Source organism: Thunnus maccoyii, chromosome 3 (genome assembly GCF_910596095.1).
Source record: "Thunnus maccoyii chromosome 3, fThuMac1.1, whole genome shotgun sequence".
Classification (NCBI taxonomy): Eukaryota; Metazoa; Chordata; class Actinopteri; order Scombriformes; family Scombridae; genus Thunnus; species Thunnus maccoyii.
Window position 1 is genome coordinate 37239401 of NC_056535.1, and position 17500 is coordinate 37256900.

The window sequence follows — 17500 nt, forward strand, 5'->3', positions numbered from 1 at the left end:
GGAAATGTGTTTGTTTAGCATGCGGCTAAAACACAAACAAAACTACCTGAGTTCAAATAAAGCTCAAAAAAGTGTTTCTGGTCCTCATTTATAATGAGTCATACATGAATAACAATAATTAGGACAGAACTATGCAGAACACCATAAACCTTTAACCTGTATAATATTCTAGACCTCTAGACCGAACCTTATGGGAGCTGGTTTATAGTTTGTGGTGTCACTGGTGTCCCTGAACCTTTCCAGTCATCTCCAGTTGGCCAAATTGTGCCCATTGCTTTGACTCATTACTGCACGATGCTGCTGCTTACAACTGGGGGCCCATGGTGTGGAGCCTAGTGCTGGGGGCCTCATGGTGCAGAGCTTAGTGCTGGGGGCCTCATGGTGGAAAGCTTAGTGCTGGGGGCCTCATGGTGGAAAGCTTAGTGCTGGGGGCCTCATGGTGGAAAGCTTAGTGCTGGGGGCCCCATGGTGCAGAACTTAGTGCTGGGGGTCCCATGGTGCAGAGCTTACAACTGGGGGCCCCATGGTGCAGAGCTTAGTGCTGGGGGCCCCATGGTGCAGAGCTTAGTGCTGGGGGCCTCATGGTGCGGAGCTTAGTGCTGGGGGCCTCATGGTGCAGAGCTTAGTGCTGGGGGCCCATGGTGCAGAGCTTAGTGCTGGGGGCCTCATGGTGGAAAGCTTAGTGCTGGGGGCCTCATGGTGGAAAGCTTAGTGCTGGGGGCCTCATGGTGGAAAGCTTAGTGCTGGGGGCCCCATGGTGCAGAACTTAGTGCTGGGGGTCCCATGGTGCAGAGCTTACAACTGGGGGCCCCATGGTGCAGAGCTTAGTGCTGGGGGCCCCATGGTGCAGAACTTAGTGCTGGGGGTCCCATGGTGCAGAGCTTACAACTGGGGGCCTCATGGTGCGGAGCTTAGTGCTGGGGGCCTCATGGTGCAGAGCTTAGTGCTGGGGGCCTCATGGTGCAGAGCTTAGTGCTGGGGGCCCCATGGTGCAGAGCTTAGTGCTGGGGGCCTCATGGTGCGGAGCTTAGTGCTGGGGGCCTCATGGTGCGAAGCTTAGTGCTGGGGGCCTCATGGTGCAGAGCTTGGTGAACGGGGCCCCATGGTGCAGAGCTTGGTGCTGGGGGCCTCATGGTGCAGAGCTTAGTGCTGGGGGCCTCATGGTGCAGAGCTTAGTGCTGGGGGCCTCATGGTGCGAAGCTTAGTGCTGGGGGCCCCATGGTGCAGAGCTTAGTGCTGGGGGCCTCATGGTGCGGAGCTTAATGCTGGGGGCCTCATGGTGCGAAGCTTAGTGCTGGGGGCCCATGGTGCAGAGCTTAGTGCTGGGGGCCTCATGGTGCGAAGCTTAGTGCTGGGGGCCTCATGGTGCGAAGTTTAGTGCTGGGGGCCCATGGTGCAGAGCTTAGTGCTGGGGGCCCATGGTGCAGAGCTTAGTGCTGGGGGCCTCATGGTGCGAAGCTTAGTGCTGGGGGCCCATGGTGCAGAGCTTAGTGCTGGGGGCCTCATGGTGCGAAGCTTAGTGCTGGGGGCCCCATGGTGCGAAGCTTAGTGCTGGGGGCCTCATGGTGCAGAGCTTAGTGCTGGGGGCCTCATGGTGCAGAGCTTAGTGCTGGGGGCCCCATGGTGGAAAGCTTAGTGCTGGGGGCCTCATGGTGGAAAGCTTAGTGCTGGGGGCCCCATGGTGCGAAGCTTAGTGCTGGGGGCCTCATGGTGCGAAGCTTAGTGCTGGGGGCCTCATGGTGCGAAGCTTAGTGCTGGGGGCCTCATGGTGCGAAGTTTAGTGCTGGGGGCCCATGGTGCAGAGCTTAGTGCTGGGGGCCCATGGTGCAGAGCTTAGTGCTGGGGGCCTCATGGTGCGAAGCTTAGTGCTGGGGGCCCATGGTGCAGAGCTTAGTGCTGGGGGCCTCATGGTGCGAAGCTTAGTGCTGGGGGCCCCATGGTGCGAAGCTTAGTGCTGGGGGCCTCATGGTGCAGAGCTTAGTGCTGGGGGCCCCATGGTGGAAAGCTTAGTGCTGGGGGCCTCATTGTGGAAAGCTTAGTGCTGGGGGCCTCATGGTGGAAAGCTTAGTGCTGGGGGCCCCATGGTGCGAAGCTTAGTGCTGGGGGCCTCATGGTGCAGAGCTTGGTGAACGGGGCCCCATGGTGCAGAGCTTGGTGCTGGGGGCCTCATGGTGCGAAGCTTAGTGCTGGGGGCCTCATGGTGCGAAGCTCAGTGCTGGGGGCCTCATGTTGCAGACCTTAGTACTGGGGGCCCCATCGCGTGGAGCTTAGTACTGGGGGCCTGGAGGAGCAAGTTGCTGGCAGATCTGGGGGTTTGGGTGGAGGTTTGATGGATTTGTAGGTGAGCAGCAGGACTTTGTGGTCCATCCTGAAGGGAACTTGGAACCAGTGCAGAGAAAACAGAACTGGTTTACATGTTGGTGTTTTCACTGTCAGCAGGATCCTGCCAGCTCTGGTCTGAATGTTCTGGAGTTCCTGGAGGCTCCTGCCAGGATCCCTGTGAGGAGCACAGAGTAGTGGTCCAGTCTGGAGGAGATAAAAGACGAGTTTCTCTATCTGACAGTGTTAGAGAGGAGCAGAGTTTACAGATGATTTTGAGATGGTGGAAAGAGGTTCTGCATAGATGTCAGCTGAGGGTCAAACCCAGATCGCTGACTGAGGAGGAAAGGGGGATGTCCTGGCCGTCAAAGGTGAGAGAGGTATGGGAGATGACTGAACCTGGTGTGAAGTGCCAGTAGGGAGAGCTTCAGTTTTGCTACTGTTTTAGGCCTTTATTTCCTTAAGACTGAGGCGTGACATGGCTGCAGAAGGGGCAGTTTTGATGTATAGCTGGGTATCGTCAGCATAGCAGTGAAAAGACATCCCATGTCTGCTGAAGACACATCGAGAGGGAGCATGTAGAGGGTAAACAGGATGTAGAGGTGAATAGCATGTAGAGGGTAAACAGCATTTAGAGGGTAAACAGGACATAGAGGGTAAACAAGATGTAGAGGGTAGATGGCATGTAGAGGTAAACAGCATGTAGAGGTAAACAGCATGTAGAGGTAAACAGGACATAGAGGGTAAACAGGACCTAGAGGGTAAACAGGACGTAGAGGGTAGATGGCATGTAGAGGGTAAACAGGACATAGAGAGTAAACAGGGCGTAGAGGGTAAACAGGATGTAGAGGTAAACAGGACGTAGAGGGTAAACAAGATGTAGAGGGTAAACAGGACGTAGAGGTTAAACAGGATGTAGAGGGTAAACAAGATGTAGAGGGTAGATGGCATGTAGAGGGTAAACAAGATGTAGAGGGTAAACAGGACGTAGAGGTTAAACAGGATGTAGAGGGTAAACAAGATGTAGAGGGTAGATGGCATGTAGAGGTAAACAGCATGTAGAGGTAAACAGGACATAGAGGGTAAACAGGACCTAGAGGGTAAACAGGATGTAGAGAGTAAACAGGATGTAGAGGGTAGATGGCATGTAGAGGTAAACAGCATGTAGAGGTAAACAGGACGTAGAGGGTAAACAGGATGTAGAGGGTAAACAGGATGTAGAGGGTAAACAGGACGCAGAGGGTAAACAGGACCTAGAGGGTAGATGGCATGTAGAGGTAAACAGCATGTAGAGGTAAACAGGACGTAGAGGGTAAACAGGATGTAGAGGGTAAACAGGACCTAGAGGGTAGACGGCATGTAGAGGTAAACAGCATGTAGAGGTAAACAGGACATAGAGGGTAAACAGGATGTAGAGGGTAAACAGGACATAGAGGGTAAACAGGACGTAGAGGGTAAACAGGATGTCGAGGGTAAACAGGACGTAGAGGGTAAACAGGATGTAGAGGGTAGACAGCATGTAGAGGGTAAACAGGATGGGACTGAGAACTGATCTTTGTGGAACACCATTGGTGACATGGATTGATCTAGACCCACATCGTCCCATTGAGACATAGTCAGTCCTACCAGAAGGGTGGGACTGAAAGCACTTACGTGCAGAGTCTGACAGTTCAGTGGTGGTGTGGAGACGCTCTAAGAGGATAGAGCAATCCACAGTGTGGAGGATCAGTGTGTCAAGATAATGTAGAGAATTAGTGGAATGATCCTGTAATTCTAACTCCATAAAACTGATCAATATTTATTTAAAATCAATACTTAATCTGATTTCTCTGTCTGTCTGTCTGTTCAGCCGTCGCCGTGGTGATGAGCAGTAATGAGTGTTTCGGTTGTGGCCGCAGTGGCCACTGGGTGAAGAACTGTCCCAGCGGCAGCCGAGGGAGAGGGAAAGGTCGTGGCAGAGGCAAAGGTGACCTGAAACACTGATACATGTTTTATATGAACATCAACATAAATATCAGGAACATTTTCTTCTCCTGAACCTCTCTGACTTTTCTCTGTGAGGTTTTTTAACATCACAAATTCTGTAAATTTCTGGTTTCAGCCTGATGAACATCACCTGTTCATGAGGAACTGAACGTTTCCAACATTTCATCATCAGCATCATCGACACCCATAAAATGTCTAAATAGGGCGACCTGTTCCACTCCGTTTGTGGGCGAGTTTCATTCACAAAAATGTTCCCAAAGAGTGAAAAGAACAATCAGAAACCAGCAGACACATTTATCAGTGTCAATAGTCGTATTAGACGAGCTGAAACACTGAGAAAACATGATCGGAGCAGCGCTGCACTGTGACAGAAAAAAAGAGGGAACATCAGATTTTATAAAACGTCTTTTTGTTTCAGATCTGTTCTGTTATCGCTGTGGGGAGCTCGGACACGTCGCCAGAGACTGTGAGAGGACTGAGGATGGTGAGAACACACACACACACACATACACACACACACACACACATACACACACACACACACACACACACACTCTCTTTGTCATCCCAGCCAGTCTCTCTATACAACAACAGATCAGCATCCAGCTTAAATCAACCCAACTCAGGCCCACAAAGTCTGCCTGGAACCTGGGTGTCATGATCGATAACCAACTAACCTTTAAGGTTCACGGGGCCTCAGTCGCTCGGTTGTGTCGGTTTCACCTGAACAACATTAGGAAGATCAGTCTCTACCTGTCTGAGCATGCAGCACAACTCCTGCTTCAGGCTGCAGCTCCTTACTGACAGGCCTCCCTGCATGTACGTTCAGACCTCTGCAGATGATCCAGAACGCAGCGGCGCGTCTGGTCTTCAACCAGGCCAAAACAGCACATGTCACCCTGCTGTTCATCTCCCTCCACTGGCTCCCAGTTGCTGCCCGCATCAAATTCAAAACCCTGACACTCGCTTACAGAACAGCAACTAAAACAGCTCCGGCCTACCTGAACTCCCTCATTCAGGTCTACACTCCCTCCCGCTCACTACACTCTGCCAATGAAAGGCGCCTGGTACCACAACAGGACCCTAAGTCACTAGCTGGACTCTTCTGCTTTGTAGTTCCCTGGTGGTGGAACAAGTTACCAAACTCTGATATGCAGAGTCCCTCTCAATCTTTAAGACTAAAGACCAGCTCTTTCATGAACACCTCTGCACCTGATGGACTGAAGAAGAAGAAAAAAAAAGTCTGCTTCTATGCACTCTATGCATTGCCTCTGTTCACTGTTGGCATCTACGTCCCATCGGACTCAAACTCAGCTCTATGGAACTTACTGGTGTTGTTCTCTCCTGACTGAATCCCTGCTGGTGTTGTATCAGCGCTCACATGTACATTGCTTTGGATAAAAGCGTCTGCTAAATTAAACTGTAAATTGTAAACATGAATCTGTCATTTCGTAACACCTCAATAAACCACAATTTACTATTTTAATAACCTGTGACTAACTCTTTAATAATGTGGGACTAACAGTGTAATAACCTGGGATTAACTCTTTAATAACCAGGATATGCAGTAGTGTATGTATCTGAAGCAGCTTTAACCCCTCCTGTCGTCCCTGCAGCCTGTTATAACTGTGGCAGAGGAGGTCACATCTCCAGAGACTGCAAGGAACCGAAGAAAGAGCGCGAGCAGATGTGCTACAACTGCGGCAAGGCTGGACACATGGCACGCGACTGTAACCACGCCCACGAGCAGAAGTGCTACTCCTGCGGTGGCTTTGGACACATCCAGAAATGCTGCGACAGGGTCAAATGCTACAGGTAAATAAATGCTACAGGTAATCTAATGTTACAGGTAATCTAATACTACAGGTAATCTAATACTACAGGTAATCTAATGTTACAGGTAATCTAATGCTACAGGTAATCTAATGTTACAGGTAATCTAATACTACAGGTAATCTAATACTACAGGTAATCTAATACTACAGGTAAATAAATGCTACAGGTAATCTAATGCTACAGGTAATCTAATGCTACAGGTAATCTAATACTACAGGTAATCTAATACTACAGGTAAATAAATGCTACAGGTAATCTAATGCTACAGGTAAATAAATGCTACAGGTAAATAAATGCTACAGGTAATCTAATGCTACAGGTAATCTAATGCTTCAGGTAATCTAATACTACAGGTAAATAAATGCTACAGGTAATCTAATGCTACAGGTAAATAAATGCTACAGGTAATCTAATGCTACAGGTAATCTAATGCTACAGGTAATCTAATACTACAGGTAAATAAATGCTACAGGTAATCTAATGCTACAGGTAAATAAATGCTACAGGTAATCTAATGCTACAGGTAATCTAATGCTTCAGGTAATTTAATACTACAGGTAATCTAATACTACAGGTAAATAAATGCTACAGGTAATCTAATGCTACAGGTAAATAAATGCTACAGGTAATCTAATGCTACAGGTAATCTAATGCTACAGGTAATCTAATGTTACAGGTAATCTAATACTACAGGTAATCTAATACTACAGGTAATCTAATGTTACAGGTAATCTAATATTACAGGTAAACTAATGTTACAGGTAAATAAATTATACAGGTAATCTAATGTTACAGGTAAATAAATTATACAGGTAATCTAATGTTACAGGTAATCTAGTGTTACAGGTAATCTAATACTACAGGTAATCTAATGTTACAGGTAATCTAATACTACAGGTAAACTAATGTTACAGGTAAATAAATTATACAGGTAATCTAATACTACAGGTAATCTAATGTTACAGGTAATCTAATACTACAGGTAAATAATTGCTACAGGTAATCTAATACTACAGGTAATCTAATATTACAGGTAATCTAATACTACAGGTAAATAAATTATACAGGTAATCTAATGTTACAGGTAAATAAATTATACAGGTAATCTAATGTTACAGTTAAATAAATTATACAGGTAATCTAATGCTACAGGTAATCTAATGTTACAGGTAATCTAATACTACAGGTAAATAATTGCTACAGGTAATCTAATGCTACAGGTAAATAAATTATACAGGTAATCTAATGTTACAGGTAAATAAATTATACAGGTAATCTAATACTACAGGTAATCTAATGTTACAGGTAATCTAATACTACAGGTAAATAATTGCTACAGGTAATCTAATGCTACAGGTAAATAAATTATACAGGTAATCTAATGTTACAGGTAAATAAATTATACAGGTAATCTAATACTACAGGTAATCTAATATTACAGGTAATCTAATGTTACAGGTAAATAAATTATACAGGTAATCTAATACTACAGGTAATCTAATACTACAGGTAAACTAATGTTACAGGTAATCTAATGTCACAGGTAAATAAATTATACAGGTAATCTAATGTTACAGGTAAATAAATTATACAGGTAATCTAATGTTACAGGTAAATAAATTATACAGGTAATCTAATGTTACAGGTAATTTAATACTACAGGTAATCTAATGTTACAGGTAATCTAATACTACAGGTAATCTAATGTTACAGGTAATCTAATACTACAGGTAATCTAATGTTACAGGTAATCTAATACTACAGGTAATCTAATGTTACAGGTAATCTAATACTACAGGTAATCTAATGTTACAGGTAATCTAATGTTACAGGTAATCTAATACTACAGGTAATCTAATGTTACAGGTAATCTAATGTTACAGGTAAATAAATGCTACAGGTAAACTGATGTGTGTGCTGCAGGTGTGGGGAGATCGGCCATGTCGCCGTGCATTGCAGCAAGGCGTCAGAGCTGAACTGCTACAACTGCGGGAAGTCGGGTCACCTGGCGAAGGAGTGCACTATTGAAGCAACCGCCTAGCTGCCTCTCAGACTGCCTCGCCCTCCCTCATCTCTGCTTTCTTTCTCTTCACTCACTCCCTCTGATAATCCTTTCTCATTGGTCCAGAGGCTTGTCAGTCAGCCTCGGAGCAGCCAGTCAGAGCGGGTGGAGGGAGGCGAAGGGGCGGACACTACAAAACAAGAAACCCACTTTCTTCTGCATTTCTAAAAGAAAACAGAATTTGTGTTTTTAGTTCGGTAGCATCAAGATGTACAAAGCTTTGTTTAAGAATCTTTTCTGCCCAGCCGATTGGCTGCAAGAGTAGAGTGATTAAAGACAAAACATTAAGCCCCTCCCCTCAGTCCTTAAGTGGGCAGGGTCACAGAGGAGGGAGAAACAAGTGTCTGAAAAAGTTTCTATCTTCCCGTGAGGCGATTATTTTCCTTTTTCTTGACAAAACCGAGTTTGTCTGAAAGAAACGTGACTGGCTCTGCCTCCAGCAAACAGCCAATCACCTCACAGGTCTGGCCGCTTCGTTACCACCTGGAGGAGCGAACAAGCCAATCAGAGCAGGTCACAGCGGATGGACATTAAAAAATGGACATTAATAAATCATATTTAAAGGTGCATTCTGTTGCTGTTTGGAGCTACGCAACAACAGAGACAAAAACTAATCATAATAATAATAAAAAAAACATAAAAAAACATTTTAAGTTTGGAGAGACAAGAATGTTTTCACAAAAAAATCCAAATGTTATTTTTGTACAATATATCACTTAGAGCTGCTGTAAAAATGTAATTTGGTTGTACTGAAGTCTGTAAGTTTAACCTGACAATAAAAACATGGAGGAAGAAGGAGGACACAACATGTTTCTATTGATTCCTTAGTGAGGACTGTCAAACCAACGATGAACTGATCTACTGACCAGTATCATGTGATCTATCTGATTCCTCACCGCTGCACTGGGTCACATGTTCCTTCATCATCAAGAGTTTGGTCTCGTTAGTTTGTTTAGAAATGGCTCCAACTGAAGATCTTTGGTACGTTTATAATGTGGTACAAAGTTGTGAGATGCAGCACAAGCTGAACACCAAACTGTTTCTGTCTCCAGTAAATTACTTACAAATATGTGTTGAGCTGCAACAACTATTCAGTTAACAGATCAGTGGACAGAACGTTCAACTGAGACTATTTTGATAAACGATGAATCGTTTTAAAAAATCTAAACAATGTCTTGTTTAAGGTTCTCAAATGTGAATATTTGCTGCTTTTTTCATTTTAACATCATAGTAAATTGAATATTTCCTGGTTTTTGACTCATCCACAAAATATTTGATTTGACTGAAAACATGATGCTGTTATTCGTCTTTGGAGCCGTTTCTAAACAAACTAACGTGACCAAAGTCTTCATGATGAAGGATCATGTGACCCAGAGCAGCGGTGAGACTCACTGACGGGTTTTTAATCAGCTCTGATACAAACACGATACTGGTTCGTAGATCAGGGCCTCGTTCTTTGTACGTGGACAACCGAGTGATCCAAATTATAATGTTGATGATTTGAGTTCTTCAAAGCTGTTGTAAGATTAATGTGGAGCTGTTGTCATAGCGACAATACTTGAAACCCAAACCTGCAGATGTGCAGCTTATTGACAGTCAGCTGATCAGGACTGAGTCTGAATCCCAACATTAACGCAGATTTATGATGAAAGAATGTTGATCTAATGATTTTAGATGAGAACATGCAGATTATTGATACATCATTATGATTTATTGGTGTAATTATCACAATTAAACTTTATAATGAAGAGTTACCTTCACTCATACAGGATAAAATATACAACTACATAAATATACAAATACATAAATTTAGTTTGAGACTAAAATGACATAAACTCACCTAAACTGTCCTGAATGTTAAAGGACCCACAGCACAGAATATGTGGTATTTATCTATTTTGTTTGTTTTATTAGTTATATTTTGCATTTCAGTGGAGGTGCCCCCCTCCAGTAGGGGGCAGTGATGTCACAGTAAAGACAAAAAGAGACAGAAAACAGTAGAAGACATTAAAGGCAGTCATTTGCTCAGATTCAACATCAGCTCTCAGAGGTTTGTCATCATGTCAAACTACAAAGAACGGGTACAGAGGTGCAGTTCTGTTGATCATATGGGTGTTAAAGGAAACGACCACGCAGATAAATTGGCTCGGAAGGTTCCTAAAGTATATGACAACGAAGTGATACAGTTGGTTTAATCAGAACAGCCATAATTAACAGCCGGCCGAAGGAAAGGGAGACATTATTATAATACACAATGCTAATCGACTGGCTGCTTACATGGCTCACGTTCGCCTGGATTGTCCCGTCTTCTGTACTCCATCCAGCGATACTCTAATACATGGAGGCAAAGCTCTTGCAACCACGATTCCACCTCTCAGAGCCTCCACCGTCAGTGCACCGTCACCCGGATGTATATATTCACCATGAGTCCCGACGGAACTTCAACTTTGACCCTTCTGCCCTCTTACTGGGGTGGTGGTCTTGTGATACCATATATTGAGAGATGGAGAGTATCTTCTATAACTGTCCACCACAAATGAATGAGCCAGTTCTTACCATACTTGCTGCTGTCTTTTTAACCTCCCTGTGTCTCCTAATGTAACCCTGCTGGGTGATTTTACTAAACACACTGACAGCAGTGTTGACATCTACAATACTCTTACTGCCTGTTCAGCTTTGGCTCACAACAATATGTTGACTCTACACACTCTAAAGGTATCTGTGCTGCTGTTACTCCTCTTAATCATACTGCATCTAATCTGTCCATATCTGACCACAGGTTGGTGTCTTTCAATGTCAATTTGACATTATTCAAGGCAAACCTGCTTCTCATTTCACAACATTAATAATATTGATTTATCTGCTCTTTCCAATGGAATTGATAACCTCCCCAGCAAAGACAATGTATCCACTCCAGATGAACTGGTTTCTCATTACAATATTGGACTACACAGTGTTTTTGATGTTCTTGCTCCTTTACCCACTCTGCCTCTTGGTTTACTCCTGAACTACACCAACTGAAAGTTAAAGGTTGTTGTCTGGAACATCTCTATGCTAAAACTGGCCTTGCTGTTCATAAAAATATGTATGCTGACCGCATACTTCATTATGAGGACGCTCACAGCCAAAACGGCCTATTATGTAAATCTAATTAGGTCAGGCGAAGGCAACACTATACGACCACCTGATACTCTTACTACTCATCATTACTCCACTGCTCAATGTAACTCTTTTATTATCCAACAGCAACTGAACTTGCAGTTCACTTCATCCGCCTGTCTCTGCTCCCTCGCTTCTACACTCTCTAGTTTTAAATTACCAGCTGTTGCTGAAATGTCTGGTCTCATTTGAAAATCCAAATCTTCTACCTGCCAACTAGATCCACTTCCTACTCACTTGGTAAAAGCCCGTCCACCCTACCTGTCCTTTCTAATAACTGACATAATACATTCCTCCCTTATTTCCGGTCTTGTTCCTTCATCTCTCAGCTGCAATAATTCCAATACTGAAGACACCTGGTTTAGACTCCAACTATTTGAATAATTAACAACCAATTTCAAATTTACCATTTCTCTCTAAAACACTCCAAAGAACAGTTGCAGCTCAGGTTCAGGCTCACTTGTCTGAGCTGTGAATGACCTGTTGATAACAGCAGACTTATATGGCACCTTCCCTGGCTTCCAACTACTCAAAGTTCTTTTACACTACAAGCCACATTCACACAACGATGGCGGAAAGCTACCACGCCGTGTGCTGGCGCAGCCGTTGGGGTTCAGTATCTTCGGTCTTAACCTTACTTGTCCTCCTGGATTTGACACCATCTCACACACCATCCTCTTTGATTGATTAGCTCCCATTGGAATCACTGACATCCCACTTTCCTGGTTTCATTCATATCTGTCTGGCCGCACTCCAACTTAAAAATCTAAAATCCCTGTCCTTCCCTGTTATGAATGGTGTTCCTCAGGGCTCCGTCTTAGACCACCCTCTTTTTTATCATTTGTCTCTTACCACTTGGCCACATTCTCAGAAAATGTGGTATACAGTTTCATTGCTAGGCAGATGACACGAAGCTCTAACTGTCTGCCAAGCCTACTTCTATTCTTCCACCCTCGTCCCTTCTACTCCCGCCTGCTGGAAATCAAATCCTGGCTTTCACATAATGTCCTCAAACTTAATAGTGATGAAACAGACGTTCTCCTTGTGGCTAAAAAATCTACTTTATCCAAACTTTGACTGACTATTGATAACTCCACAGCCCTCCTTCCCCCCAGGTTAAGAGTCTGGGTGTCATCCTTGACAGCACATTATCCTATTGAGCCACACATCAATAACATCACCTGCTCGGCTTACTTCCACTTATTCAATATCTCTCGTCTCTATCTGTCTCTTACATCCAACAGCACTGCCATTTTCACTCATGCTCTGATTACATGATTGGTCTTCCTCACAAGCTCCTCCATAAACTTCAACTGGTTCCCCTACCATTACCAGAACCAGAACCTGTTCTCCAGCATCTTCACTGGCTTCCTGTTAAAAATCATATTGACTTTGAGATTCTGCTTCTGACCTTCAAGGCCCTTTATAACAAAGCAGCTCTGTATCTCTCTGACCTCCTTCACACCTACATACCCTCCTCTACTCTCAGATGCTCCTCTGCCATTCTCCTCACTGCACCTCCTGCCTGCTTGGCTCCTGTGAGGTCCAGAGTCTTCAGCCGTGCTGCTCCTCACCTTTGGAAGACCTCCAAGACATACGCAATATTGATTCTCTCTCAACCTTCGAATCCATCTCAAAATGCACCTTTTCAAACTGGCTTATTCTCTCTGATCCTGCCTCTGATTGCTTTATTCAAATCAAGTTTGCATTGATGATTTTATACTTCTATTTACTATTAATTTACTATTTTAACTCTATTTTTGTATAAAGCTGCTTTGTTTGATTTGTTGGTGTCGTTTTCACTGCTGTATGTTTGATTTTACTTTGTGTTTGTAAGGTGTCCTTCAGTGTCCTGAATGGTGCATATGAATAATATGCATTATTAATATTATTATTATTATTTAGAAATCAGTTCATGTCAAACAATTTAAAGGGGATATCGTAACCACAGAGAGGAGGTGATCATCACATGATTAAGGTTCGGGCATGCAGGGTTTCTCTCCGTGTCAGTGCCGTCACGCCGGCTTCAGACCTGAAGCAGAAACGCCGCGAAGCGTCTCTTCTTGCACAAGCAGGAGCCTCGCTGTTCACACCAGAAGCACATTTCTCAACAAGCGATCCCACTCTTCTGTTACTTTTCTAATCACATGTAGAGCTGATTTTTATTCAATAAAATAAATCTTCACTTCAGTCACACAGTCAAATCAGTCTGCATGTAATCAGTGCAAATGAACAGGCCAAGCTAGCTAATGAGCTAGCACTAGCGCCATGCTAACAGCAAACTAAGAGAGATTTTAGTGTAACAGTAAAAACAAATCACAACAAAGGCATAGCATCTTATTACAGGCTCAGCATTGACAAACAGCTGCAGGCTAAGTTATAACCTCATCAATCTGACATTTGATTGATCTAGACGAGCCTATAACCTCCCCGCACTCACAGAATCTGGGGTTACGATACGTAACTGACCAGATATTCTATCCTGTGTCTGACTTCCTGTCCGGCTTCATCTACTCCATGCAGTTTGACAGATTTGCTCATGACGCGTGGAGAAAATATTCCAGACACCGAAACCATTGCCGCAGATCACGCTGCAGCTGGTCTGAACCCGGCGCAGTACTCTGGAAGATGTAGAACAAACTATCATACATTGTAGTAAATATAATATAATATAATTCAGAGGGAGACATTGAGAAATATGGTTCATGAGACAGGAATGGAGTTTAAAATCTCTACTAAGCACAGGACAGGACTGCAGGGAAATCATAAGGTGATTGGTAGGTCATATAATATATATAATATTTATTATATAGTATATTTATATATATATATTATATAAAACATGCAGGAGATATGGTGATATTGTTTTTCTATAGACACCAGTATTCAGAGGATCTAATGCCATGAATCTACATGCTCCAGTCAGAGGCAGCAGGTGGCGGAATGCACCTTTAAAGTTAGAAGAAGAAGAAGGGGGCAGTGACGTCACAACAGAGACAGGAAACCGTAGAAGAAGTCGGGGTTGTGCTTCCTGTGTGTGTCGGCGTGTTTGGTTCTTGTGAAGCTAAAGTTTCCTTCATAAAAAGACAGAAAGCAGCAGAAAGCAGCAGCGGAGATGGTGAGTGAGCAGCAGATCTTCATCCTGACGCTAAACATTCATCACTGATACACCGCTAGCGCAGTTAGCATGCTAACCTGTTAGCTTTAGCTGGAAGCTAACGGATCCATTCAGCGGATTTAAAGCAGATAAAAGTTTGGTCTAAACAGTGAAACTGTGAGATGAACTTTCCCGAAGACATCGGTGATGAGCAGAAAGCTTTTTAACGCAGTCAGCTGTTACACTGTGACCTGCAGTGCTGGAAGAACTCAGATCCTTTACTTCAGTAAAAGTGTCAATACCTAATCAATATATCATCAATAGAAAATACTTCATTTAAATCTTACTCAAGTAAGAGCACAGAAGTATTATCTGCAAAATTAGTACTTTTAGTTTCGTTCCTCTGAGATGCTGCTGAAATACAAACTGTGTAACCCTCACACAACGTTCATCTAACCTTCACATAACGTTCATCTAACCTTCACATAACGTTCATCTAACCCTCACACAACGTTCATCTAACCCTCACATAACGTTCATCTAACCCTCACATAACGTTCATCTAACCTTCACATAACGTTCATCTAACCCTCACATAACGTTCATCTAACCCTCACACAACGTTCATCTAACCTTCACACAACGTTCATCTAACCCTCACATAACGTTCATCTAACCTTCACATAACGTTCATCTAACCCTCACACAACGTTCATCTATTCTTCACATAACGTTCATCTAACCCTCACATAACGTTCATCTAACCTTCACATAACGTTCATCTATTCTTCACATAACGTTCATCTAACCCTCACATAACGTTCATCTAACCTTCACATAACGTTCATCTAACCCTCACATAACGTTCATCTAACCTTCACATAACGTTCATCTAACCCTCACATAACGTTCATCTAACCTTCACACAACGTTCATCTAACCCTCACATAACGTTCATCTAACCTTCACATAACGTTCCTGTAACGTTCTCTACCACAGCATCAGCAGCTCGCCCGTCGTTAACAAACTGCTTATTAACCCTTTAATGAAGCTTCACAAACTACGAAAGAAAAACCTGGTCCAGGTCTGAATGCTGGACCCCTACAGTGAGGGGGTCTGGTCCAGGTCTGAGTGCTGGACCCCTACAGTGAGGGGTTCTGGTCCAGGTCTGAATGCTGGACCCCTACAGTGAGGGGGTCTGGTCCAGGTCTGAATGCTGGACCCCTACAGAGACGGGATCTGGTGGAACGGTGGTCCTCACCTTGTTATTGATCCTACAGACTCTGAACATCATGCTTCATAAAGATCTTCCTCATGTGGTGTTGTGATGATGATGATGCTGGGTTGAGATCAGGTGACTGTGAAGGTCATAACTCCCATCAGGATAAAGCTGATCACTCACAACTGCTTTGTATTGATTAGCAGAGACCCTTCCCCAAACCCTGCCAGCATAACAGAGCCCCCAGACCCCCTCACTGTAGGGGTCCAGCACTCAGACCTGGACCAGACCCCCTCACTGTAGGGGTCCAGCACTCAGACCTGGACCAGGTTTTCCTTTAACGTGTCACCTGTGTGTGATGATCCTGTTTCATAAAACAACCATCATGAGTGAAATTGAACACAAACGTCGGTCTGTGAGCAGAGACGTGTTTGTGTCGGGGGTTAATGTGGATCTGTCAGTCCTGATCCAGGACAGACCGGACCCCTCATGCTTCCTGGTTTAACTTGTGTGAATGAATGAAACTGAAACGTCTGTCTCTGTGTTTACAGGCTCGAAATGCTGAGAAGGCCATGTGAGTACACGTTGTTTTCATTCTGTCGGCTGAGACTCGATCAGAAGCAACTTCATTGATTTCACATCATTCGTATTGATCTGTTGGTGATTTGTGATTGTAATTAACGTAAAATCAAGAAATCTCTGCAGATATTTGATTTTATTTGCTGCTGAAAGTTTATTTAATAAAAGTTATAAATGGAACTGAAGCACAGTATTCTCTTCTCTATAGAACGTTGAGTCCTCATGGTTCTCATGTTCAGCTGACATCTAGTTGTTTGTGCAGGAGGCAGTGATCAATGAATCAGTGATCAATGAATCAGCGATCAATGAATCAGTGATCAATGAATCAGCGATCAATGAATCAGTGATCAATGAATCAGTGATCCATGTCTTTACACAAGCAGATCTGCAACAGCTTTGTCTTAATACAAGACTAAGTTCTGGTTCTGTGTGGTTCTGTGTAGTTCTACTGTAGTTCTACTGTGGTTCTGTGTGGTTCTACTGTGGTTCTACTGTAGTTCTGCTGTAGTTCTACTGTGGTTCTGTGTAGTTCTGTGTAGTTCTACTGTAGTTCTGTGTGGTTCTACTGTAGTTCAGTGTAGTTCTACTGTAGTTCTGTGTGTTTCTACTGTAGTTCTGTGTAGTTCTACTGAGGTTCTACTGAGGTTCTCTAACTGTCTCTCTGTGTCTCTCAGGACGGCTCTGGCCCGGTTCAGACAGGCTCAGCTGGAGGAGGGAAAAGTGAAGGTCAGATTCTGTTCTATCCTGCAGGTTCTCAACCCGAGGCCCGGGACCCATTCATGTCCACATATAACACCTGTCTGTCTCTCTGACCTGTCTGTCTGACCCATCTGTCTGTCTAACCCGTCTGTCTGTCTGACCTGTCTGTCTGACCCGTCTGTCTGTCTGACCTGTCTATCTGACCCGTCTGTCTGTCTGACCCGTCTATCTGACCCGTCTGTCTGTCTGACCCGTCTGTCTGTCTGACCCGTCTATCTGACCCGTCTGTCTGTCTGACCTGTCTATCTGACCCGTCTGTCTGTCTGACCTGTCTGTCTATCTGACCTGTCTGTCTGACCCATCTGTCTGTCTGACCCGTCTATCTGACCCGTCTGTCTGTCTGACCTGTCTGTCTGACCCGTCTGTCTGTCTGACCCGTCTATCTGACCGTCTGTCTGTCTGACCCGTCTATCTGACCCGTCTGTCTGTCTGACCCGTCTATCTGACCTGTCTGTCTGTCTGACCTGTCTGTCTATCTGACCTG

At 44.2% G+C, this 17500-nt stretch overlaps 2 protein-coding genes across 4 annotated transcripts in view; both read left to right on the forward strand.

The window, feature by feature from the left end:
* cnbpb (CCHC-type zinc finger, nucleic acid binding protein b) overlaps nt 1-9001 on the forward strand; it is an 11468-nt gene extending 2467 nt beyond the window's left edge. For all 3 annotated transcript variants that reach the window (XM_042406388.1, XM_042406389.1, XM_042406390.1), the window contains exons 2-5: nt 4169-4285; nt 4724-4789; nt 5922-6120; nt 8065-9001. In XM_042406388.1, coding sequence (XP_042262322.1) covers nt 4183-4285; nt 4724-4789; nt 5922-6120; nt 8065-8182 — 486 coding nt within the window. In that variant the 5' untranslated portion in view covers nt 4169-4182 and the 3' untranslated portion in view covers nt 8183-9001. The remainder of the gene's footprint in view (nt 1-4168; nt 4286-4723; nt 4790-5921; nt 6121-8064) is intronic.
* Nucleotides 9002-14333: 5332 nt separating this feature from the next.
* isy1 (ISY1 splicing factor homolog) overlaps nt 14334-17500 on the forward strand; it is a 15160-nt gene continuing 11993 nt past the window's right edge. Inside the window, exons 1-3 of the mRNA XM_042402199.1 lie at nt 14334-14480; nt 16230-16252; nt 16932-16983. Of these exons, the coding sequence (XP_042258133.1) occupies nt 14478-14480; nt 16230-16252; nt 16932-16983 (78 nt within the window). The 5' untranslated portion in view covers nt 14334-14477. The remainder of the gene's footprint in view (nt 14481-16229; nt 16253-16931; nt 16984-17500) is intronic.